This window comes from Lycorma delicatula, chromosome 1 (assembly GCF_047948215.1).
Source record: "Lycorma delicatula isolate Av1 chromosome 1, ASM4794821v1, whole genome shotgun sequence".
Lineage (NCBI taxonomy): Eukaryota > Metazoa > Arthropoda > Insecta > Hemiptera > Fulgoridae > Lycorma > Lycorma delicatula.
The window spans coordinates 128,484,155-128,500,992 of NC_134455.1; the positions used below are offsets into that span (position 1 = coordinate 128,484,155).

At 29.4% G+C, this 16,838-nt stretch overlaps 1 protein-coding gene across 3 annotated transcripts in view; it reads left to right on the forward strand.

Annotated features, from left to right (window-relative positions):
- Positions 1–16,838, forward strand: part of LOC142322169 (uncharacterized) — a 184,507-nt gene that overhangs the window by 2,769 nt on the left and 164,900 nt on the right. For 2 of the 3 annotated variants that reach the window (XM_075360941.1, XM_075360956.1), the window contains exons 2-3: positions 7,612–7,823; positions 14,936–15,237. In XM_075360941.1, coding sequence (XP_075217056.1) covers positions 7,612–7,823; positions 14,936–15,237 — 514 coding nt within the window. The remainder of the gene's footprint in view (positions 1–7,611; positions 7,824–14,935; positions 15,238–16,838) is intronic. The other variant, XM_075360946.1, reaches the window with a different exon arrangement.

The following is a 16,838-nucleotide window of genomic DNA, read 5'->3' on the forward strand; positions in this document are numbered from 1 at the left end:
TAGCTGCCCATGGGATTGGAGTGTTGAAATAGATTGGAAAGTTTGAATATCAGAAGAAGAAATGAATACCATCTTTATTTACTTTTAACTAAGATACAACCTGACCTAGTTTTAAAAAATCTTACCATTAATGTATGGTAGATATATATGCAAATAGAGATACCAGCTCATGCTAATATATCAAAATCCAAAGTCTGATGTAGCATATGCACCTGGTTAAGGATCTAAACAATGTAGTTAATGTAGCTGTGCAAATAATGAGTTGGTTATTTGTTTTGAATATTAAGTAAAGAGGAAATTTGGGTTTTGTTAATTAAAATTGATTGTCTGTAAGGTTTTTTTATAATATTTTTACATTGTTTTTAAAATGATAATATTTAACAAACATGCACATCACTTATTCATTTATTTTAAACTTAAAAAGAATATGAATTGCAGATGTAATGGTTAGAAAATATATAAATATTATTTTTCCTACCTATCAAACAACTAGAAGTTGTCATCAGATGTTGATGAAACTTTTTGAACCCACTTTTAAAGTTGTGTGCGTAAGTATCAGAAAAATTGGCGTAATTTAAAATTTAAGCAATTAAGATTACATGTTCAAAAGAAGTGGTGTTTTTTTTTCTCTTTAATTACATGAGTATTATTATTATGCTCTCTAAAAATTAAAAATAAAAAATTATTAAGTTTCTTTAAAAATAAATGTAATTTACATGCAGATGTTTTTTTTTTTTTGTTATAAAGTACATAATTACGGTATGCTGTTGTAGAAATGGTTAGTTGTTCGGGAAACCTATCTCATTTTTTATTTTTTCTGTTATTCTGTTGCACAAAACTTCATACAATATAGAAGCTCCAGTAATTGAGGGATTCTTAGTAAAGTTACTTTAATTCCTTGAAGAATTTGGCTGGAATTTATTTAATAATTTAAATAGATTTTTATAATTATTTATTTGTTCCCTTTAGCTGGAACTCTGTTAGTTCCATTTTTTTTTGTTAAAAAATAAAGTCTATAATATACAAAAAAATGTCAAGACTTCTTGGATTTAATTGCAGAGCCCCTTTTTATACTGCAGAACAACCTTTTTAGCTCGACAATCACTAAAAAGTAAAAAAAAAAATATATATATATATATAATGAATATTTCACAACCCCCCCCAACCCCAAACCTAATAAAACTTAGTTAAAACTGTTTAGCTGCATCGATAGTGACTAGTATGAACAGGCATGTATGAAGTGTGCAAACATGAGCAGTTTAGAGGTTCCAATTTGATGTAAACATGCTCCTTGTAATTTGGTTTGCTTGCATAATATTTTCTGTGAGAGCATCATATTCAAACATGCATATATGTTTTAACACATCGTGCTCCCAGCAGTAAGAGACATAAGGGCTTGCAGAACATCAGTTTGGTGTCAAATGGGAAGGGTGTGTTTTGGTGGTTTTATTTAAGATTTTAAAAGCGTAGTTTCATTGAAAATAATAATTGAGGTTTTGGTTTTTTAGTATGCAGTCAAACTGTATGACTATTTTTTTTTCAATTAGATTCTTATATAAATGGATAAATTTGTGTAATAAAGAAGTGAGTCATCTACATCCAGTTAATTGATTGGTAAAAAAAGACAAGATTGTACAATGATTGTTGAATTAAAATTTTGGTTTTACTTCATTGGTTGGAAAGTCACAGTGCATTGTTTACTTTCAAGTCCTCTCCGATGAAAGCATGAAGCCATCAAAATTAATTCGACACTTGGAAAATAAACGTCATAAGAGCAAACTCTTGGAATTTTTTGAAAGAAAATTATTATGTACTTTGAGAAATCAACAAAAACTTCAAGCTTCTATTTGTAAATCAAGCCACACTGATAAAAGTACACTTGAAGTATCTTATCTCATAGAATTAAGAATAGCTAAGATGTCCAAACCTCCTTACGATCGATGAGAAAACCTCATTTTGCCTGCTGTAATTCATATGGTCAGTATTTTAATAGGTATGGAAGAAGCAAAAAAAATGAAAAAAGATTCCACTTGCCAACAACATTATCAAAGCGAATCGATGACATGGCTGCTGATGTTTGCAATCACATAATTCAGCAAGTGAGTTTGTGAATTATTTAGTATTAAATTTGGTGAATCAACAGATGTGGCAAACATTTCTCAGTTTTTATGTTTTGTGAGATGTGAATTCGATAGGGACAAATCAAAGAAAATATGTTTTGCAAATCAATATACCAGGTAAAGACAATGTTTTTTTGATGTTTTTTATGAAGCTATGAAAAGCTATAACATAGATAGGAAAAATATATTGCTCTATTGAGTGATGGTGCAAATGCGATAAAAGAAAAGAACAGGATTTCTGAAAAAATTTAAAGATTGTCGTATACCAAGGTCGGAATGGATGCACCGCTTCCTTCATAGACATGCACTTGCCACAAAACATATAATAGAAAATGTCAGTTTGTATAGCTGTTCAAATTCTTTGTAAATGGTTAATTCTATAACAGAAAATCTCAAACAAATTCTTTGTAAAACTGTGAAAATGGTTGATTTTATTAAAAGTTGACCATTACAGAATAGGCTGTTTGCTAAACCATGCGATGAAATGAGTGAAAAGAAAAAATCTCTTTTCTATACAGAAGTTAGATGGTTATCACGGAGTAAAGTGTTAACCCAGTTATTGGAATTGTGAGACAAATTAATATTTTTCTAGGATAAAGATGCCGTTCTCAATGGTTTTACAGGATAATAGGTATATGTTTCTTTTGGCTCACCTAGCTGTTTTTCTCATTTAAACGACTTGAATGTGAATTTACAAAGACGTGATAAAAACATTTTATTAATGACAGACAAAGCTGGCTGTCGTGGTGTGAGAGGTAGTATCTTAGCCTTCCATCCGGAGGTCCTGGTTTCGAATCCCGGTATTTTCACATGCTACAAAAATTGCCATTCATCTCTTCTTCTGAAGTAATACCTAACAGTGGTCCTGGATGTTAAAAAAAAGAAAAAAGGCAAAGTTCATGTTTTCATTAAGAAGCTTGATATCTGGATTATTCGCTTTAAAGCAAAAAATTTGATTTGTCTCCACTCACTTCCGATTATATTGAGATAAATTTGGATGAAGAAGACACTATTATTCACGACAGTTTGGGTAGCATAAAGATGCATGTGCGTGAACTAAAAATTCTTGGAAGATAAAAATGATTTCTCGAAGAGATGGGTCTGAATCCATTTAATGAAAATGATGTAGCTGCTAAGTTACTGGTTGAGATTCACAACCAATTCATCAAAATGTCTGCCAGTAAAACTTTACAACAATTCACATCAGAAAATTTAGATATGTGTTGGCTTGCCTGTTGAAGAGAATATGGAAATTTAGTCACAGAAGCACTAAAATATTAGTTCCTTTCACCGCATCTTACTTCTGTGAAAAGGGTTTTTTTTGTCTATGGTTGCACTAAAAACTAACGATGAATTATTATTTTTCACGTAAAAGCTATTTGTATTTGTGTGTTTCTAACATGGATCCATGTATGGAAAAACTTTTAAATAAAAAAATAAACGCAACCATCTCATTAGTTATTATTTTTTTTACATGTATACTTATAAATGTAGTTAAAATGTTTACAATAAATGATTTTTTCTCATAAAATGATTTCATTATTGTTTTCATGTAAAGTTGTAGGTTGATTTCACAGCCCCCATTTTATATCACCACGACCCCCAGTTTGATAAACGCTGCTGTAGAAAATAATTTTGTAGTTTGCACTGTTGAAATTGACAAAAGAACAATAGTGGTTCTATTTCTTTGTTATGTTTCCATTTTGCCTTCTTGTGGGTACTTGCCCTTATTAAACATTTTTATGATAATGTAATTAACTTTAAATAGCCAAATGGTATAATGTCAAACCAGTGTGCTACCAGTTAGCACACATTTTTGGTCTCAGGTTTGATTCCTGTTAAGGATTCGGCATATCTTTTCATCTATCATTTCATTTATCTCCTTCTCCTCATTAAAATACATGCAGAGCATGTCCAAGGTCATAAGTAAAAAAAAAAGACTAATATATCAGTAATTCAAACACATCTTTGAATTGATGAAAATATATTTAAGTTCAGTTTGTCTGCAGTAATTATTTTGTTCAGAGTAAATTGTATTTTTTCATTGTTGTTATGCTATTACTAAATACCAATACTAAATATTACTAGATCTTCTGGTACATTACATTGTATCTGTAATTGTCTTGAAAAGTATAAAATGCTATTATTTTATTGTGTTGAAAATAGTAACATGATTAGTGTAAAAAATAAATTATATTAAGTCAGGGTTGTATTACTAGTACCAAATATAAATTTGTAGGAATATTCCACTAATATTTGGATTAGCAGTAGGTATGATTGAACTAAAACAAAAATATGCAGAACATTTTAATGCTTCTTAATAAAACTTAAGTAATATAATTTAGAAAAACAAGAGACATTTCTTGTAGAAACCACATTACAATTGCTCAATTCATCTGTCCCATCTCATTCTTTTGTGTAAGCTGAAAACACGAAGAAAATACATGATTTATGATGGTCTGATTACAAAATAGTTGTTGGAAATTCATGAATATTATGTGTGGTAGTTGGAGACTGATAAGAGACACTAGTCATTCGTGAAAATTTTATAACCATTCCCAAGAATAACAAGCATCCTATACCAGACTTGCTAGAGAAAATCAGGAATGAAATAATTTCCTATTGAGCCAAATTTACCTATCGCTATAGCAAGCTTTTTAAAATTAAAGAGATATTTGCTTACTGAGATATTAAGCAACACTGTCCATCAAGGTGTTTGGCTACATAATGAACACCATTACAATCAGAGAAAGTAGTTTTTACTAGTGTCACTTGCACCTCAGATGACCTAAAAGCACTACACCCATAAGAAAGATAATTAGAGAGTGTAAAGCAACTAATATGTTACTTTCTTTGGGAAACACTTAATGTATTGTCTGCACTTGGTAGGAGAGTAAAAATTCAAAATCATATTTTCAAAGTAAAATAGTTTTTCAAAAATTGGCCTTTGTCCAGTGTTAGAATATTAAGGATTTGGTAACACGCTTACAAAAAATCAACATCTATATGGTGTAAATTATTGTATCAAGCATGAAAAATATTGTGTTAAATAAGTACATTATACTAATTCATCATTATAGTTAAACTCCTGAGTTTGACATGAGAGTGGAGATATCAGAGATGTAGTCAGTTTTTGAGGTTGATTATTTTATAGTAGGTATGAGGTATCATTCAGGGCAAATTTGAGGATATAGTTTATGTAGAGAAAAAATGATTAAGTTTTACTTTATTTAGATCAAAGTTGTATGAAGGAGGGCTGAGCATGTAGCTGTTTGGTATGATTTGGGTGGGTTGGTTGTTTTTGTTTGGGAGTATTTAATGAGCAAATGCTTAAATGAATCCAGGCAAAGTTGGCCCGAGCCCTGAAGGGGCAATATATGAAATTACTGCTCATTTATTAATGAGCATTAACTTCATCTCAATATTAATAATTTATTGTATTATATTATTGCAGGGTATTATTACAATTATTATTTAATGTTTAATAAGATCTTTGAGAATACCATTAAACCATTCAAATGGCTGATGACAAAATATGTACAAGCATATATTGATTGTTAGAAAGGTTTGGAAGTAGTTTCTTATAAAATTTGATGTGACTAGATGGTAGATTTTGTTGAAATTAAAAATATGTGTCTGCTATCTTAAATCCAAGCTTGATTTTTTAAACAGCAAGGCACATAATTTTTGTATAAAGCATCACAAGGAATAAAGTACTGAAACAGTTTTAACAGATATTTTATACCAGTCCTGTTTTTAAGATATAGAAATCTACTAATAACTTATTAACCCTTAATTTGACATAAATTTCAAAAATTCAAAATTTTAAGCGTTTGTATTACTTTTCAGAACAATCCTTGAAGTTGGTTTTATTTCTAACTAAATTCTCATATGTCTACAAACATTGCTAATCCTATGAAAAAAGCCTCTTGCAAGAAGTGTAAAAGTAATAATGGATATTGATAAAAAATGTTAAATTGAGTTAAGAACCTCTTCTCGTTTTTGAAAGTAGTATTTTTTAAAAACAAAAATATTTTCATTTTTTTTGTTTACTCTGATTTAGTGTAGAATAAGTTAAATTTTTTTATAGAAATTTGAATAATTCTGTCCATTAAACTCATGAGAGATCATTCCCTGATTTAGCTTTATTTATTTTCAGATTTATTTTCATGTATTAAAACTTTGTGTGAAATCATCTCTCTTTGATGTATTCATTTTTTAAAAGTATTTTGTTAATGTGTATATTTCTTTAAAAATTGCTGACATCAAAAATTTATCTGATTTGTAACAGTTGATGATTTACTACTGTTTATTTTTTTTGTTGTAATTGAATTGTTTCAAAATTGTCATCTTGATTTTTTCATCATTATGATTAATTTGTGTTGGGAAAAATATGATCTTACTTATACTATTATTTATGTTTGTAATACTCGTCAATGTTTAGAAAACTCAGTTGATGTACGGTATGAATTGGATTGTTGAAGTGCAATTATCAGTTTGTGCAACTAATGGCTTCCTGCCGCAATATAATATCCCCTCTGTGTACTAAATAGTAGTGCCAACACGCTTCACTTCTAGTAGCACTACTGCACATCTATGTGTTTATGATTTCTAAACTTTGATGAGAATAACTATTAATTTTTAAAATTGTTTTTTATGTTTCATTGTATATCTGTAATTAGTTACAGGTGGAATTTATTTAGGTTTTGTAGGTTACAAATTATTTACTTAATGATTGTTAGCAGGTCATTAGTTGATTTTATTTCTAGGTTCATATTATGTGAAGTACTTATGTGAACTACTTATTATTGTAACAGTTTGTTTATTAAGCTTTTGTTTCTAATAAGTACATTTTATTTTAATGTGACTTTTGTTTAGTTAACATGGTTTTGTAACATTGTTTAGTTTTATGAGTATTGTCATTTGTATTGATCTAAGATCACTCATTTTATGTTTGTGTTCATGAAATCTCTCTGATACTAATTTTTTTCTGCAAATTTGATTATTCATTAAAACACTCAAAAGACAAGATATTGAGCTTAGTCAACTTTTTTATGTCAATTTTCTAATAAAAATTAAATCCAAGTTCTTGTGAATGATGTTGTCTGCTGCAAAAATGGGTTACAATTTCTCAATGAATGTATAAATTATGTAATGAATCCTCTTCTAATTTCAACCTTTAACAGTGGGTGGTTATGATTAAATTTAAGTTATTTTTAGAATTAATTTCATACTCATTTGCAAGTTCTATGTTATTAGTAATCCTTTGTTGTAATTATTATGTTATACAGTATAGATTGTTAGTGGTGTTACCTCTATCTTACTATTATTTCATGCAGACCATTCTTATTTATGATCAACTTACAACTGTTGTAATGTGTTTGTTATTGTTCAACAATATTAAAGATGTAATCATTAATTTATTGATATTCTAGTATTTATGGTTGCTTTTTGTATTTGTTTATAAATTTCTTTTTCTTTTTGTTATTAGGGAAACAATTGGAATGGTAGATGAACATAATACCAGCAGTAGTAGTAAACTTGGGGCTCGAGGATCACCACGACTTCCACTCTCAGCTTCCATTTCTGTTCCTTTACCAGCAGCCATTCCTGCTGAGCAATTAGAATCAAAACCACCTCTACTAGATTCAGCTCTTGATCTTAGGCAGTCTCCATCAATTTCTTTGCCACCTCCTCAGACAGGTAATTTTTATTTGTTAAAAAGAGATATTGTTAATATCAGAAAATTTTTGTTTTCCATAGAGTAGGCTATGGTACTTTTTTATAATTATGTAATTGCTTAATATTCTGCTGTAATTGTATTTTTGTGAAGATTTTTATGCTGTACTCAGTAGCTAGATTGATAGTTTATGTAGCTCAGTAGCTAGATTGATACTTAACAGCCTATAGTATGTATGTATTCAATTCAGTTGTTAGGTTCAGATGTGTCTTTTTCACATCATTGTACATCATTGTACACATCATTATTATAATTTTTGAATTTTCTCATTGTAGAAATATAACTAAAAAGTAGACTTTCAAACTGAAGTGTCTTTGTACCTCTTGGGAATGAATTAATGATTAAAGTCCACATCTTACATACATTCCATATGGAGATTTCCCTTAACTTCTTTCAAGTAATTTTGAAAGAAAAGATCTCGTGCTTTAAAATACAATTTATTTTTGTTATTTCCTAAATGTTATTACAAACTTTACATTTCCAGTTTTACAATTAATAAAATTGTAATTATAATTTTAATAAAAAGTAAAAGTTTATGTTTACTTGTTTAATATAATTTATGTTTGACAACGTATTTAAGATTGTTTAATATAATTTATGTTAAATCAGAGTCATACAAATAATGTGGCAACTGTGAAAAAATGAGAAGTTACAAATATTGGTGAAAAATTGTAATAAGTAAAGTTTAGAAAAGTTTTTGATATATTTTTTAGTGGATTATTTATTTTGTATGTACTGGTGTTCTCAAAAGCAACTACTGGCTTGTGAATGAGCGATGGTACGTGGAGAAAGAATTAACATGGTGTATTTTGAAAGTGATATTGCTGTCGGGAGTAAGTCCATACTAAATACAAAGTTAATGTTACTGGTAAAATTTATTTATTTTCTGTTATAGAATGTTCCCGTATTTCTCAGAGTTGAAAGCAGTTAGGAGAGTTGAAAGTTATTTTACATTAGGATGTTAATATATTTTTTTAATCTTATATTTTCTATAGATACATTGAATAATTTTGTACTTTTTTACTAGACAGGAAATTTTACAACTGCTTTAATGTACATGAAAAAAATTATTGTATGTAAAGATCATATTTTACCTCTACTGGAGGAAATAGTCCAAAAAATAAAAAATTATTTAATATAATTTATATTAACATCAGCAAGATACAAATACTGTGGCAACCTTGAAAAAATGAGAAGTTACAAATTTTGCAATCTTTTTTTTTGTCTACTGTCATTTGACTGCCCAAGATTCGCTATCTAGTGCCAGTTGTTTCGTTTTGATATACCCCCCTACATCCTTCATTCCTAACAATTAGTTTTACATATTTCAAACGTCACCTGCCTGCACAATTTTTCCCATCTTCCTGCCCCTCCAATATCAAAGCGACTATTGGAGGATGCCTTAATATGTTGCCGTAAGTCTTGCCTCTTCTTTTAACTATGTTTTTCCAAATGCTTCTTTCATCAATTTGCTGCAAAACCTCTTCATTTGTCACTTTATCCACCCACCTGATTTTTAACATTCTCCTATTCCACACATTTCAAAAGCTTCTAATCTTTTCTTTTTTCAATCGTACAAGTTTCACTTCTATATAATGCTCCAAACATATACTTTCAAAGATGTTTTCCTGGCATTTAAATTAAACTTTGATGTAAGCAAATTATATTTCTGACTGAAAGCTCATTTTGCCTGTGCTATTCAGCATTTTATATCGCTCCTGCTTCATTCATCTTTAGTAATTCTACCTCCCAAATAACAAAATTCTCCTACCTCTATAATCTTTTCTCATCTTACTTTTATATTCAGTGGTCCATTTACTTTATTTCTACTACATTTCATTACTTTCGTATTTTCTTGTTTATTTTTGTGCGGTAGTTCTTGCGTAGGACTTCGTCCATGCCATTCATTGTTTCTTCTAAATCTCTTTTACTCTCAGTTAGAACTACTATTTCATCAGAAAATAATCTACTATTAATCTGAGGCCTAAAATTGCTTCCCTTGTCTCTATACTTTTCCTGAAACCAAATTGGTCTTCTCCTAACACTTCTTCCACTCTCCTCTCAATTCTTCTGTATAGAAATATGAGTAAAAATATGAGTATTGAATATATTTTCACACAATTATACAAATTATTTGAATGAAAATAATTTTTAGGATTTAATTTCTATGTGTGTATATTTGATAATTTTGTTTTAACAGAATCATAAGGCACTACAAATAAATTTTAAGTGATAAAAGAAAAATATGAAATGAAGAAATCTGTAATTTATGTGTAAAAGAATATTTAAAAAAATATAAATAAGCCTGTTTGAACTTAAATATAAATAAGCCTGTTTGAACTATAATTATAATTTTTGTCAAAAGAACAAGAACCAGCTATGTAAAAGAAGTGACTAGCAGGATTAATTGATAAAAATTTTAAAACATCACAGAGTATAGTTTTTGAAACATGATATTTATGTACACTGATGTCATAATTGCATAATAATGAATTCATATTAAATAATTTTGTCAATTGTTGGATATCTGTCAAATGAACAAAACTTTCAAAATCCGTTAATACAAACCAAATTAATGTATTATAAAAAATCCCTCCTTACATTTCAGCTATTTGTTCTGTTATTAATGTCATTTCTTGGTGGCATAACACATCAAAGGCAAGAATATTCTATTTTAATTCAATTTCAGTGTCTTTTGTTAACAAAGTTAAAATGTGGTCAGATAAAACAAAGTTAAAAAAGTACCCATACTAAAATTAGCCTCTATCTAGTTTTTTAAAATATACATTAATGTTTTTTGCTGTTATGCATCTGTTCTAATTTCTTCTGTGTCATTTGTTCATACCATATGTATATATCATGAAGTCTCCTTCTCCAAAAATTTATCAGGTTGAATTCTCATACTTAGTTTTAATTAATTTTAATTTACAAAAAAAATTCTAATAGTGCAGTCAGTGTCTCATCTAAGAAATCAGAAGCCATTGACTTATGTACTTATCTTTGTTTTTCTTTTCATGTAATTTTTCACATTGATTGAGCTGACAGGACTAAAAACATGTAGTAGTTAAATGAAGATTAAAAAAAAACTTCAAAGCAAGAACCATGGAAGGGGATTTTCCATTTCCATGTCACTGTAACCTAGTTGAGGTCTATTGAACCAAGGACTTCTGTCTAATTAATACTGTTAAGATTATGCTTTTGGGTAAATATGACCCTCTAATGGAAGAATTGTTGGTTATCACATTGGGTGTATATATAGTATGACTCTGCATTGTCGCTGATAATATAAAATATAAAAATTATGCTGATTGCACAATCATTACTGTTCTAAGATGAAGTTTTGAAAAGCAAAAAAGAAAATTTACAGAAACTGTTGTATATAATGAAAAGTTTACTTAGAGCCAAGTACACGGTTTATGTGTTACATCTTTGTAATAGAAATATCAGATGTCTCCATATTATAGAGTAGTATGTAATTCAGACATTACGCTGTCCCAAAGTGTTTGTGTATTTTACTTAACTATCTCTCTTGTTTCAAGCAACATTGTCAGGAATTGAGATATAAAAAATCAGTGCTAGAAGTGGCTGTACTCATGAACCCAATCTTGGAGAGTGCAGCTAAAGTGATTCACTAAATGCCTTCACATAATTGTTTTGCTGCAGGAAAATTCGCTCATCAGTGTTAGAGAATTTGCATGCACCAAATATGTCGATGTGACTAAACGAATCCATCCAAATAGGATGTTGAAGAGTGATGTAAGTCCACAAGATTTGTCCACTGGTTGACTAGCACCCTCTAATGTTAGGTGCAGAGTGGCTGACAAGATGGAGAGGAAAAAGCAAATGATAGATGCTTTACATCCATTTTACAATTATCCCATTGCTGCCATCACTTGAATTTTAGTAATATTTTTATTGTGAATATCAGCCTTAAGCTTTTATCATCTATCAGTATGCATACAAACAGTAGTAATGAATGTAGGTTTTAAACTCTTGAGAGGAATGTATGAATGGATACCACCAATTTTATATCTGGAGGGGATTGAATTGACTAAGTGTTGCCAAATGCTGAAATAGTACTTTGCAGGTGTGTATTGAGAATGGTATTTTTCTGAACATGGATAGCAGTAAGCAGCATGTGCAATTCTACTTATTTTTCTATTGATAATTAAACTTTAAAACAGGATATTGATGTGATTTTAAATATTAGATAATTTAATTGAGAATATTCTCTTCATTAAAAGTTGCCAAAGTTAAGCAGTGTAAAGGTTCTGTTTCAATAGTAACTTCATGCTTACGATGTTTAAAATGACCCAAGTTTAAAAAAGTATAGGTAGAAGTGTTGTCTAAAATTCTGCCTGTCTAAAAATGTTTAAAATATACTTCCTTTTTAAGTAATAGAATAGTATTTTTTAGTTAGAATAATTTTCTTTGTTAATAGGTAAATTGATTGTAATTCTTTAGGTCCTTTTTCATGTGAAACAATACTTATATTCTGTATTTTATAGGAATGTCATCTGAATATATATATTTATATATATAACTTTTTAAAAATTCAAATAATTCACCACCATAATCACTGTGCTAATTAAATAAAAAAAAACAAAAAACTTAACTACCAGACAGTAACAAAGAACCTAATAAAAACCAGTACCAATAATCAATTTTTATGAGATGCACATCATCATTCAGTACATAGTTCTATAATTATATCAACAAATAACAAAAAGAGAAATAAAAACTTAAGAAGTTAGAAAACATAACACTAATAACCACAAAATTTGTAACAACTACACAACTATTAATGGATTGATATCAATTTAAAACATCACACATCTATGTTCCTAAACATTCTTGCCAACTACTACGACCCACTCTATATGTTTAATTAAAAAATAATCTTCAAATATGATCTGTTCATCATTTCTTACTTTTGTTTAAATTTATAATATATTTCAAGTATGTTCATTTTTTTTATTGTTATTGCAAATTTCCAAAATTTCTAAATTACTTTTGTAATCTATAATACTATGTTTGCAATTGCAACAAAAGGTCGGCTACATTAGACACACTTTCCTTCTGTCTCTGTAAGCATTATAATGTTTCATGAAAATAAAAGAACGTATTATGTTCCATAAAAGTTTTTTTTAGGTTTTTTGGTACTGTTTGGTGGTTAAGTTGTTTTTTGAATTTAGATTGAAGGTGATTGTTAGATATGAGTGTATATAATCACAGTAGTTTTTTGTATAAATAATTAGAAAACCACCTCTGATATTATAAATATACATGTATTTTCTGATGAACCAAATTTTTTTGAATCTAGTGTGTACATTTTCTCAAGTAAGTTAAGTTTTAAAAGTTGGACTGCATATTAGAATCTGTGATGTTCAGAAATCTTGCTTGTAACGTAACAGTCTTACACATACACTCGCACACCACAGCCCAAATTCTGTGTCCTTCCCCCTGCCACCATGCAATCTCCTTCTTGCCACAAATAACATTTGTTCAGTACTTTCTATAATTACCTTGCATTTGGTATCTGTGTACAGTTTTTTCTTAATGTTTTAGTGAACAGTCTATGTTAATTTGTATTTTAACTTGGTTTTTTATTTTGGAATCTAAATTCAGTTATTACCTAGTATTCTATCAGTTTTTACTTTTCATTTTTTTAAAAAAAATTTTATGTAGATGGTTGAAAGAAAAGAATATATATAAAAAGAGAATTTATTATTAATAAGAATTATTAATAATTTATTATTATTAATACAAGTGATACAATACAACATAAAACTTTGAAGTGGCTGCAGTTCTAGGTGTACCGTGTGAAATTTTTTGGTCTTCATGGTTAGCCAGAGCATTTCATCCGGTGAAAAGGACTATTAAAGACATCATACTACTATGTGCCAGTAATTTTCTTCAGATTTTGAAAGAAAGTTCTGTGACTTTCAATATGTTTTGTTTAACTTTGGCAAAAAAATAATTTTCCATTAGAAAAAATGGTAATACAGGTAGACAACAATCTGGTTAGACATGACTTATAGTTATGCAGTTGAAGAGAAAGATGTGAAAGAAGTTAGAATAAGGAAAAATGCGGTTGTGAAGAATAGTAGGTGACTAATGTTGAAAATTATTGCTGACAGGCATAAACTTAGTTTATTTTAAATTTTTAGATGGAATATGTCAAACCCCCAAAAATTGAATTTCTGTTTCCAAATGTGGTACTAAGCAAAGGAGACTGATGTAGAAGATTGATTGGCTTAGAAATGTGTGCCCAGGAGCTCTTATCAATGTACCATCGATGCGTTCTTAATACTTGTTCTAAGAATATTGACTGTTGAGGTAAAATAGTTATATGATATGAAGTATCATTGTGGTTGATATGACTTGTTTTACAGTCTGTTGATGTCAGTGACAATAAATCCTAGGTAGATATGAAAACAATATGACAAATGTGAAAAACCCAAACAAGTAAGTAACTTTAAGAAGTTAACTATGCTTCGCCTGCAGGCATCACATACTGGGTTTTCACTGCCTAGAAATATAACTTATAAAAAATGCTGGATTTCAAATGGCTTGGATTAAATGGAAGATGACACTCTATGGAATGATGTTGAGGTCGATCTAATTGAAGATAACTGTAACTGTGAGTGTAGTTCAGAATTTACAAATGTGGTATCAGATTCAGTTGAATCAGAAATCACATTTGTGAGAATAAAAAACACTACCAGTATGCCTTCATCATTCATTTTAAATCATTTTGTTAACATTTTATTATTAAAAGCAATTTTTTTGTTTACGTCATATTTTTAAGAATACTGTGCAATTTTTCCAATTATTTTAATTTTTTTCTAGTTTCCTGAATTTAAATAATGGTTATTAAATATTTTTTTATTTATTTTGCTTCTATTTATTACAACTTTTTTTAACTTTTTTCTGTTTATCACCAGATATGATGCCCATTAGAATCAATGGCAATCTTTGCATTCAATAAAATGTGGTGGATCGTTTTAATATTTTATTTATAGTTATTGCTAATTTACATTTTGGTGAATTATGTAACATTTTGGTGTTTCAGAAGGCAGCACTGGTAGCGGAACAGATATTCTGGATTTATCAATGCCAGATAAGAACGCTATGACTGAGGTTTGCTACATTTGTGGTGAGGAACATAAACGTGGTTCATTAGTGCATGTTGCGGCAAAGCCTCTGACAAAATCAAGTTCAGGTAGTGTTAGTGAACGCGGTTCACCTCCATCATCACCGTTCTTCCCCAGCTTGATGCTTCATCCTCGTCCAGCCAGATCCAGGCCGATGGATAGTGCAGGACGTGTGCAGGCATGTACTGCATGTCAAATGCATCTGTTGCATCAGTGGCAGGTGAGATCATTTTCATGAACCACTGTTGCAGTTTCTCTTTCATTGTTGTTTGTAAGAGAGTTTTTAGTTTTGTGGTCAGCTTTATCTGATATATCAACTATTTCAAAGTTCCTGTTTTTATGAAATAAAACTTGTTCTCTATATTTGAACAATGGTCATCTTCAGACTTGTTATATTGAGAGTTGAATAACCAATCCCAGCTTCTAGTGTTTAAAGTTCTGTGATATGTGTTACAAGAACATATTCCCTGATCACCCTAGTAATTACTTTAGTTTCATTATTTGTATATAACTGGAAAAATTTTGCTGGTTAAAAAACAATTCAAAAAATCTCCATTGCTAGTTTGGTTTTATTTGTAACTATTGTTCATTTGTTGTTTTATTTATGAACTTCTCTGATTGTGTTTGTCAAGGTTGTAGCAGTACAGCTCATTCATTCATCATTGGTAAACCTTTTTTTTTTTTTTTTTAAAGTTTTATGTTAACATAATTCTTTGGCTAATCTCTGTTTGATTAACCAACTCTAACACATTTTATCTGTGACTATATTTCAGTTTGTTGACGTTTGCTATCTTGCGACCAGTGAGGAAATAATTTGGTTGCAATTAACCTCATATTTATATTTTAAGAGATCATTTTGGCGTGTCTTCACTAATTACAGAAGGGATAAAAATATTGAGTTGATGGTCTCTGGAGATGATGCATTGAAATTTTACTTTTCTGCTGATTTAGCTGTTTAAAAACTATGTTGAATATTTTCTTTTTTAATGAAATTTAAGTATAAGAACTGATTGGTTTCTCACCATGATGTCTGTACTAAAGGCTTTTATGAACATTTTGCAGTTGTGTGAAACAATCTTTCCAAGATTTCATCCCAGTTTAATATAAACGTTGTACAATTTTATTCAATTTATCTTCTCTTGTCTTTGTAATTGTAAAATGTCATGACAGTATGAAAAAGTGCCTTGAAGCAAAATATGCATGCTGTTTCTTGCCTTGCTGTGCTTCTCAAAGAATGATTCCTATGATATAGTGTGTGAACATTACTTTAATAATTATTTTGGCTTTCTCATTGATGCTGATGAGCAAACCTTCTTACTTACGCATGAATGGTTGAAAAGACTGAGTTGCTTTTAAGAGAACAAGTAATCAGTTCATGGGTTTTGTATCAATGAAAAGTATGTGTAATTTATAATTAATGAATAATAATGATGATGACCAAAAACGATAATGACAATGGCGGCAGCAAGGACACCAATAAAAGTAATAAAAAAATAGGTATAGCATTACTAAAATCTGATTAATGCTCTTTGTACCTCCCTGGTGCAAACTGGACTTGTTTATTCTGTAATACTTGGAAGGCAAGTGACATGATTGGGATCAAGTTTTGCACATGTGACTGCAACTGTACCAACTCTAAGCACACACGGGCAGAAGGCATAATGACAACCTTGAAAAGATGTGTTATGCTGAAATTGTAGATAATTTTTGATTTACTCTCCTATCTATACATGTTAAATGAAAATTTGGATAATTTATTTTTAATTTTTTAAATTAGTTTCATTTAAATTTTATCTGCAGAATACCAATAGTTGTATAAAA